This window comes from Morus notabilis, unplaced genomic scaffold (genome assembly GCF_000414095.1).
Source record: "Morus notabilis unplaced genomic scaffold, ASM41409v2 Scaffold1856, whole genome shotgun sequence".
Classification (NCBI taxonomy): Eukaryota; Viridiplantae; Streptophyta; class Magnoliopsida; order Rosales; family Moraceae; genus Morus; species Morus notabilis.
The window spans coordinates 1,171-10,529 of record NW_010366675.1 but is presented as its reverse complement, the minus strand read 5'-3'; the positions used below and the strand labels follow the sequence as shown (position 1 = coordinate 10,529).

Below are 9,359 nucleotides of genomic sequence, written 5' to 3'. Positions count from 1 at the left end.
TGGACTTCATTTGTTGGACAAGGAAGAATTTGGAAAACAAAAATCACCCGGAACTCGTTTAAAATTCGTTCTAAAATGATTTTATTTTTTATATGAAAATAAAAATATTTTTAATCTCAGACAAAATTTATTTTTAAAAATGTGTTGAGTAATTTTATTAAGAGATTATTTTCAGTATAAAAAAATATATTAATGTCTTTCTCTCTCTGCTCAAGAGAGAAAAAAATAAAAATAATAAATGAAAAATGACTAAAAATCGTTTTTCATTTCTCTTTTATTTTACACTAAATCAAAAAAATCATTTTCATTTTTATTTTTTATCTTTATTACGCCAAATGCCGATTTAAAAATATTTTTATTTTTTCTTTCTCGAAAAATGTAAAAAATAAAAACAGAATCAATTTTAAACACGGTCAAAATGTCAACCAATCTCCAACAATGTATCAGATCTTTGGTGAAGTCATGCAGAGAAGAAACTGAATCTGGTTCACACTGAACAAGAACGTGACAGGGGAATTGAGGCGGCTGGAGAAGAGAGAGGGAGAGAGTGAAAGGGGAATGTTGGAGAGAGAGAGAAAAGAGGGAGAGAGGGAAAAAGAACCTGACCTTAATCAAATTTGAGGGCATTTTGATCCTCTTAACCTCATATTTGCTACAGCACGCGGCAGAAAAGCTGAATGTTTACGCAGCTGTGGTAAATGTCAATTCACACCTAAAACTCATCGCATTTCCCCTACATATCTCCTAAATATAACCGTATGACAAGTCTAACAGAATGCAATTATGCAACCATCAAAGATCTTTGCTTAAAACAAAGTCAGGATCTACTATTTTGTGCAAAGCTTGAACAGAGTCGGATAGATTTTCCAAAGTTCAGTTGCAAGAACAAGAACAAATCTCTTTCATTTTTCTCCTCTAAACAAGTGCAAACATCTACTACATAAGCAAACTCGGGTCCATAAATGTGACAAGCAGATGCTGCTTTATAAGTTGGGAGCCGCAAATCACCTGTAGCAAATTGGAATGGACACATAGGTCATTATCAGTGCTCAACAAAAAAACAAAAGAGAAAAAAAAGTAAAACTTTTTTCTTATACATTAAACGATCTCTCAGAAAAATAAGAAACAATCCCAGTACCATTCCCCAAAAATTCTCATTCTCATCTTCATATCCAAAACAAAACTATTTTGAAAAATATTACCAAACGGGCCGAAAGAATCTTTGCCATTTTACACACAAAATTTTAGCCTTTTTATTCCCCAAATAATTAGGTACCGTGAAAATTTTATCTCTAACCTTTTGTTTCAAAAATTGATTCTTTGACTTTTTTTTGACAATATTGGCTTTGACAATAAGTTGAAAAGAAAATTTAAAAATTTAATGAACTTGAAATTTTATAAAAATAGTTGCATAAGGAAAACGTTATCATAAATGTCCATGAAAACACTTGAAAATAATAAACGTTATCATAAATGGCCATTTTACACACAAATGTTTGTTTTGATAGATTTTCAAGTTTTTTGCACGATGACACAGGACTGCCTCCATTAAATTTCAAAAATCTGTTATCAATTTTATCGTCAAGGACAAAACCTGCCCAATAATAATAATAATAATTTCAGGGACTAATTGGTTAAAAAAGGTTCACGCACACTGTCACTTCTTAAAAAGTTTAAGGACCAGTATGCACTTTTTCTTTGGATGCATTTTACTGTCCTGCCCAACCTTGACGGACTAAAAAAGACCAGAACTGAAACATAATAGAAAGTAGAAAACTGCAAAATTGTCACTTGTTTTTTTTTTTTTTTGTTGTTGAATTGTTTCTAAGTTACCTGCAGTAATCTCCGATGCGAGTGTGTTGCGACTAAAGTGACGTGTCAACCACCATTTACAGCGCAGTCTCCAATTGTTTCTAGATTTACCCTCTTTAAATATTTTGGGGATCTCACTGAAAGAAACTGAACACCTTCTTTCGAGTCCACTTTCATTGCCATTTTGACAACATGACATTCGGTCCTCTACATGCTCTGAAAGTTTCAAGAAACATGAAGCAAACTCTCTCCATGTATTATGCTCTGCATAAGTAGCATCAAGATGTAAAGCTATCATCTCCACTAGAGAATCACAATTATACTCCCCTGGAAATACATTGAAAGAAGGCGATTAGAAAAATGCATTAGCTTTAAGCATAAAAGCTTGCTTCTGAACAAATAAATGCACAACAAATAACTGCCAACTATTTCAAGATCTTATTGGAGATCTATGATAACAAATGTACATGCATTATTTTATTTTTTTTATTTTTATTTTTTTTTATATCCAGAAATCCCCGAAACTCATTTTTTGAGCCTGAGTATGAAACTAGAGCCTTCCGTCAACCCTACAACAGTTTTGTGCTATTATTTGTTATCAAAATACACGTACATGTATTTTGTTAAAATAATAACACAAAAGTGAAATAATTCGTACGACAGATCATAAAAAAAGTATATATATTTACATTAGATGAAAGGAGATATACGGGTCAATTCAGAAGAACTAAAACATACAAAAAGAAAATATCACAGTACAAAAATCAAAGAGAGAGGGTTGCTAAACCCGTTAAACAGAAGTAGCTCCGAAACCAGAAAATGTTGCATCTTGAGCAACTAGACAAATTTCCCCATTGAATATAGACATAAAAATGTGATAGCACAAGATATACGACAGATTATCAAGAAAAAATATGAAAATGGAAATAGCAAATGGATGGCCTATCAGCATCTTTCTCTTTCAAATGAGCTATTATTGAAATTTCAATGTCGCAAGAAATAACATTTTTTGACTAGAAAACGAAAACTAAATATGCTACATAGAACTGCAATCATGATCAACCTCATATGAAGAACAAAAATTACACAGATAGACCCAAAATCAATGACCCTCTAAATCGTGCATCAGACAGAGTATGACAATGGTTTAGGAGATTTTTTGCAACAAAAAAAATAGAAGCTGCTTTAGTGTTTGAGGGTGATAAGCTGAGTAAGTCAGTAATAGCATAAAGACGAGCTTGAAAGAATTAAGTTTCACAAAATGCAAGAGAAATTGTTTCACCAAGATCATATACTCTCAATTTTCAGATAGAAGAAGTACCATTTTGATGCATGGATACAAGCTTTCCCAATGAATGGCAACAAGTAGGATCCTTCTTTAAGATATCTTCATAACAGGTGGAAAGTATGGCATTGTTTCTACGATCAAAATGCTCCAAAAGACTAGCTCTTAATCTGCACCATATGTAAATATCAGCAATAAACTGGTTGACACGAAAGGAAAACCTCATTGCTCACAAAATGCTAAAAAGCCATAGAAGTTTAGGAAAATAGGTTGCAAGTAATAATGAATAAAAATAGTTTGAACTAAACGTCAACAAACTGCCATTAAAAATAACAGCGGTCATGGAATTAGCAGCAAACTGTCAGAAGGCACTCAAAGTAGCTAATACAAATAGTGTCTATCTCACAGGCTGCTGCACACTATAAGAATTGAACTTGAACAAAACCAGTTCAAATAAAATGAACAATACTCCAAGGAAGATTGCAGTAGCATCAAATGAGCCAGGATATTTTTATTTAGATCCCCATATTATTTACTAATTATTCAACCAATCTTTCCATCTATAGGAGCACATCAACCGTTATCATTCTTTCATTTTGAAGTCCAAATCTACGAGGGAGCCCAATTTTTTCTTTTGATATAGGGAACCGAGACACAAGATAAGGGACGATCAAAGGTCCACATAACAAGAAGAGAATTTATATTATCTTACACTAAATGAAACAAATGAATAACAAAAACTCCTAAATTCCCTTGCAGTATGGAGTATGGACTCATATGGAATTCAGCCCAAATCTTAGTTTCAATTCTTGAAAATTTTATCTTCGGTTGTCAAATTTCTTTTCACATTGAATGAAAATGGACTTCCCTAACCTTACCCATGACCCTCCAAGGGCCAAATAGCACCACCACCCCAATATTACCTACACTACTTATCCCACCAAACTTCAACCTACACCAGCATTACTGCAATTACCCTACCTAGCATGTTATCCTCCGCTACGCCTTATACCATGCTTTCTAGAATAATTGTACAAACACAAACTTACTTTCCTGAGCAAAGAAATTACTCCTATTTTTTCTTAGCCATTAGTAAAAACACGGAAACAAATTCAGTACCGGATAGGAAGTGTGGTGTTTGAATTACAGCAGAATTTAAGGAGCTCATTTAGGGCCTCATCAACTTGACCTCCGACAAGCAACAACTGTCACAGAAAGCCACAAAAATTTTATAAGAAAGTAGTCATAATATTCGGCCTTAGCATCTGCGTTAAATCTAAAGAAGTGACCAAAATTATGCACATCGATTTCACAAAACCATGAAAAGAGCTCATGAGAGAGGACATGTGTGATTAATTCTGTTTAAGCAGTAATTAGATAATGCACCACTATCTTGAGAATATCTATTAACATGCTAACATAGTGAAAGAGAGAAAAAATGTAGACATAAATTTTACATAAATGTAAACATACATTTTAGTTCTCAAGATAAATGGGCACCTGTATCAAAGGAAGTAAGGCCGCCAATATCGGTGGAGTCGAGCAAAGAGCAAGTCTTAGGTACTTAACTGCCTCTTTGTAATAGTCGTTAAACAATTCCTTATCCAAATGCAAAAAATCCTTGGGATTCTCAAAAGATCGTGGCAACCGTACAGGCAATAAACATGGGTTCAATCCTTCTGGAAACAGAAGAAAGAATCTTGGAAAACTTTCTACATTCTCAAACAGAGAGAGAGAGAGAGAGAGAGGATATTGTACCAAGAAATGCTAACAGAATCTACGGGTTAAAGAAATAGTTATTTGTTGGTCAATTAATTCAAAGATCAGCTTCCAGTAGACTAGCAGTTTTATGTTCTAACAAGTGCTTCAACCTCATTTAAGCTTAAAAATACGTATCATAGTTCTAGCCATCAACAACAGTTTTGTATTGTCATGACATGAGTGTGAGAGTAGACGAAAAGAACTACTTATGGTGCTCTAAAACTATTGTAATGATCAAGATTTCTCATCTAAACACCATTCAGAATAAGCCAAATTTTATTTGCCAACTAACAAACTTCTGAAATTTCAGATATCACACAGGCAGATTCATTACTTATGGTGCTCTAAAACTATTGTAATGATCAAGATTTCTCATCTAAAAACCATTCAGAATAAGCCAAATTTTATTTGCCAACTAACAAACTTCTGAAATTTCAGATATCACACAGGCAGATTCATTTTTTTTTCCTTTTTGGGTAAGAAACAAACATGAAATTCATTAATAAAAAAGGAAAAAATAGAATGCACAAATAAAGAAGGGCAAGGAGACCTTGCAAAAAACAACTGAAAAATAATAATTGTTGTGATCACCTAAACATCACAACTACACATCTACATGACTTATTTAGAGAACTAGGCCACGTTTCCTTCAAGCTCAAATTCATATAATAAGTAGGAGTTTTTGTTCTTTCGTTCTCTTTAAATTAATTTCTGCCAAATAAGTCATTGAATTTGTGCCAAGTAAATGAATAAATAAAAGGAAAAGAAAAAAACCTTGTAGACAGAAATCAACCATATGAAAGTCTAAAATACAATAATACTTCTCAGGGAATAAAAATGGCAAGGAAATTCTATACTCACCAAGAGCTGAGAAATTTAGAGGGTACTGAAATTGAACACCGTGATTAGATAGAGACAGATTATTTCCTGTATCTTCATTAGAATTAGCATAGAATCCTTGGGGCTGAAAGTTCTGTGGAGGGTTTTCTATCTCGATCATCCTATTAATAACTCTCACAGAATTTTCTCTGTGTAATCTGCCATCAGACCCCGTAGATGATATTTGCTCCTTGATAGAGGAGTCTGAATTATGGGGATAGTCTGTAACGGCTTCTTGAGAGTTAGTGTTATCATTTGTTTGCCGAGGGACAGCAACTTCTTCTGAGTCTGTCAACAGCATTTCTTTTGGGACATTGGAATACCAAAACTGGTAGAATGTAAGTCCTACAACCATACATGAGACTGGGTCTCTAACAAATTCATTTTCTTGAATGAGGCTGAAAAATACCAAAAACATAACAAGAATCCATTATTTTGATATGATTTGTTGTTGAAAAATTACATTCCACGCATAAGAACACAAAAGAAAGGAATAAAATCAACTGAACAACACAGTAACAAAGGGCTAAAAGAAGAAGATGAAGAACTTGCTTCAACATCGTGGAACTACCCTCTAAAAGAGGAATGAGAATCATACCTTAGAGCAGCCTGATGAGCATCCTCAAAATTCTCTTCTGTAAGACAGAACAGGATGAACTCCAAATGAACCACAAATTTATCCTGCTCAAAACAAAAATTCCATGTCGAATACGTAAACTGATTAGAGCGAAGGTGCAAATACGATTGATTGGCATGGAACAGTTATTGAATTTTGATTCAAGCTTGACTAGGATGAATTCAGGAATCTATGTAATGATTAAGGAGAAATTTATTTTGCAACTTCAATTTATTTATAACTCTATTAACACAGTAAATAAAAGGACAATTACTTCAATTTATTTATTTTGAAATTGGAGACCAACTACTTGCTAACGTTTTCACACAACCAAATAGAATTAGAATCACATAATCTTTTGAAATTTTGACCAATTATTTTAGGACGCAAATGTTTCCTTACTTTTCTCCCTACTTGCTAACGTTCCCAGCATTACTTGACAACTAAATTCGTTCGTCAAGCGTAAAATTTGAGCATTCCCACGGATGGTTAAATGCAAAAATGAGTCAGGGACTAGGAGCTTGTTTGGTAGGAGGGAAAAGTGGAAGGAAGGATCGGGGTGAGAAGATTAGTCGAAGGATTTTGGGACTTGCAGTTGTTTGGAAAGAGGGAATAGATTAGGTGAGGGATTCAAAGAGCCAATTTTAATCTCTCCCAATAATGAAGGAATAGAGGAGGGAATCCATACCAAACACTATAAGAGAAAGGTCATCTCCTTTATCTCCATTTTCCTCACCTAAGTTATATACCTTTCTTTTGTTCCTATTTTCTTTCCTTCCCATCAAATTAAGGTTAGCATAGAACAACTGCACCTTCTAGATACATACCTCGACTAGCCGTCCTTTCGGCATTCCAATCTTTCTCATCCAAACATCGTAAATGTTTTTTATCCTAGTGGCAGTAAAATGTTCAGCTCTTACATGTGCAAGGACCTCCATCAATGCCTAACAACAAACGCAACCCAATCAATTACCATAATTTCCAGACAAAAAAATCAACATAAACGAGGGACTTTCTCTGGTAGGCTAGATTAAAAATTCACATCAGATTAAAAAAGTATGCAAAATAGACAATTTTGATAATATTTTGACGGCTGAAAGGTAGTAGTATGCAGAATAAAAAGTTTCTGATACCGACCTGGCGACACTTTTTCTATCCTACTCAGAAACTCCCCATAAAGGCATAAACAAACCAAATGTAATAAAAAGAATGCTACACAACATTACCGTATACTTGAAGCGATTGTTGGGCAGTGACTTGTCTTTGCCAGTCCCTTTCAACAACACACTCAGCACGCCACTTGCTTCAGCCCAGTTTTGCTGCCTCAGGAGCCGGCGCAAAAGACGGTTCAACCGAGCACGGTTCTCAGCCCTCAAGGGCTTGGAACCAAGGCCGAGGGCATAGGATGGCTTGGTCAACGACAAAACAATGCGACTTGTTGGATTACCAACCTGACCATCATTGATCATTGTCACCGACTTTCTCTTGACGTTGTGTCGTTCGATTGAATAATTAGCAATGACATGATCGTCTTGCTGGAAATTTGGAGTTTGACCCCCAATCATCGTTTTACGCCCAAAAGCTTTATAATCCCTTCATTCTTACAATCTCGGCGGGAATCGCGAGAAAGAGAAGAGCTTCTGCAATGGCGGTAGTTTGGGTTTCTAGTTAGTCAATGAAGTTGCGTAATTTTGTGGGAATAAAAATTGTTAGTCAAATTGCAATTGCTGTGTTCTAGGCAAGGATGAAAAGCTGTGAATCTTTCGATTCAAATCAAATACACTAGTTGAAAGACCTTCCTTCCCAGTTGCTTGATAATATTGGCACGAATTTGGATTAAAAAAATATATATATATATATACACACACACACACACAAATATATACTTACATTTGCTCTTGCTCAGTTCTGTACTGTTTTCACTTTTTGACGCTGAGAGATATCTGATTGTGCAGTCCACGCCGGGGAGGCGGTGAGGGAAAGAAACAATAGAGACGGAAATTGATTGTGCAGTGCAGCAGAGAAGATGAACAAGATACGTGGAATTGTGAGCGAGGCTCGCATCAACAGACTTCGAATCGAGAGAGAAAACTAGATCCGTGGCTTTGCGACTTCGGACTTCGAACATCGAAGAGCTGCTCGACACCGGCGGCGCGAATTTCTCAGGTCCGACGGAGAAGCACTGCAGCCATGGCGAGCGACTCGATTCTGATGCCGACAGCGGAGCTGAGCGTTGATTCGCTGCCTAGTCTAATTCTCTTACGATCTGCAAGACACAAAGCCAATGGTGAAATATGTTTACCTAAAGAGCCCGTTGCCAGAGAAGGAGATTGTCGTGGCGGCGGCGACCTGCGGAAGTGCGACGGCGACTTGCAGAACAATGGCGGAAGTGACCTCCAAAGCAATGGCGGATGTGCAGCGTGGAGCCCTAAGCAACGAAGAGCAAGCCCAGGCCAAAATGGACCCATTTCAAATCAATGAGCCCAGCCCACTATTTGACTCAACTCAAGTGTATGAGCCCAATAAGCGATCCCCTTACACGCCCAACATTTGTACCAAATTTAATTCTCACCAGAGGCCTATGTTATTGTTACCCAAAGGTAAATCCACTACTCTTGTAGATATGATGAAATTTGTTTCTGAGTGGTTTGATTTTGAAGAAAGTAATGATGCTTCTTGCGTCACATTGGGAGTTGGAATTGTTAATTGTGGGGATATTATTCAAGAAAATTCTATTAATGATTTTGATGTGGACAAAATTGAAAATTTAGACGAGCAAATTGGTCTTGAAATTGAATCCCAAGGTGAACCAAAAATTCAATCAGAGGAACAAAATTGAAATTATTAATTGTGGGAACTTTGACGAAGAGCTTGTGGATCATTTTAATGTGGATAAAATTAAAGGAGAAGGTGAAGAAATTGATTTCATAAGGTTGTTGAAATTCTAAATGGGCTAATTAAGGGTGTCAATTTTATTGGTCGATTGGTTGGTAGGATGGGAGTTGG

At 35.7% G+C, this 9,359-nt stretch overlaps 1 protein-coding gene across 1 annotated transcript; it reads right to left on the bottom strand.

Annotated features, from left to right (window-relative positions):
• Positions 1-621: 621 nt before the first annotated feature.
• Positions 622-8,325, bottom strand: LOC21385056. The gene is made up of 10 exons (XM_010110998.2): positions 8,244-8,325; positions 7,580-7,993; positions 7,181-7,297; positions 6,336-6,418; positions 5,720-6,135; positions 4,598-4,776; positions 4,217-4,302; positions 3,134-3,267; positions 1,834-2,139; positions 622-1,008 (listed from the first exon to the last, which is right to left on the bottom strand). The coding sequence occupies exons 2-10, from the start codon at positions 7,916-7,918 to the stop codon at positions 818-820; spliced, it is 1,851 nt and encodes a 616-aa protein (XP_010109300.1). The 5' UTR covers positions 7,919-7,993; positions 8,244-8,325; the 3' UTR covers positions 622-817.
• Positions 8,326-9,359: the final 1,034 nt, after the last annotated feature.

Coding starts and splice junctions, on each gene's coding strand:
- LOC21385056 (XM_010110998.2), bottom strand. CDS start 7,918: ATGATTGGGGGTCAAACTCCAAATTTCCAGCAAGACGATCATGTCATT. Junction 6,419..7,180: donor CGAAAGGACGGCTAGTCGAG/GTATGTATCTAG, acceptor TGTTTTGAGCAG/GATAAATTTGTGGTTCATTT. Junction 4,777..5,719: donor TCTAAATTTCTCAGCTCTTG/GTGAGTATAGAA, acceptor TTCTGTTTCCAG/AAGGATTGAACCCATGTTTA.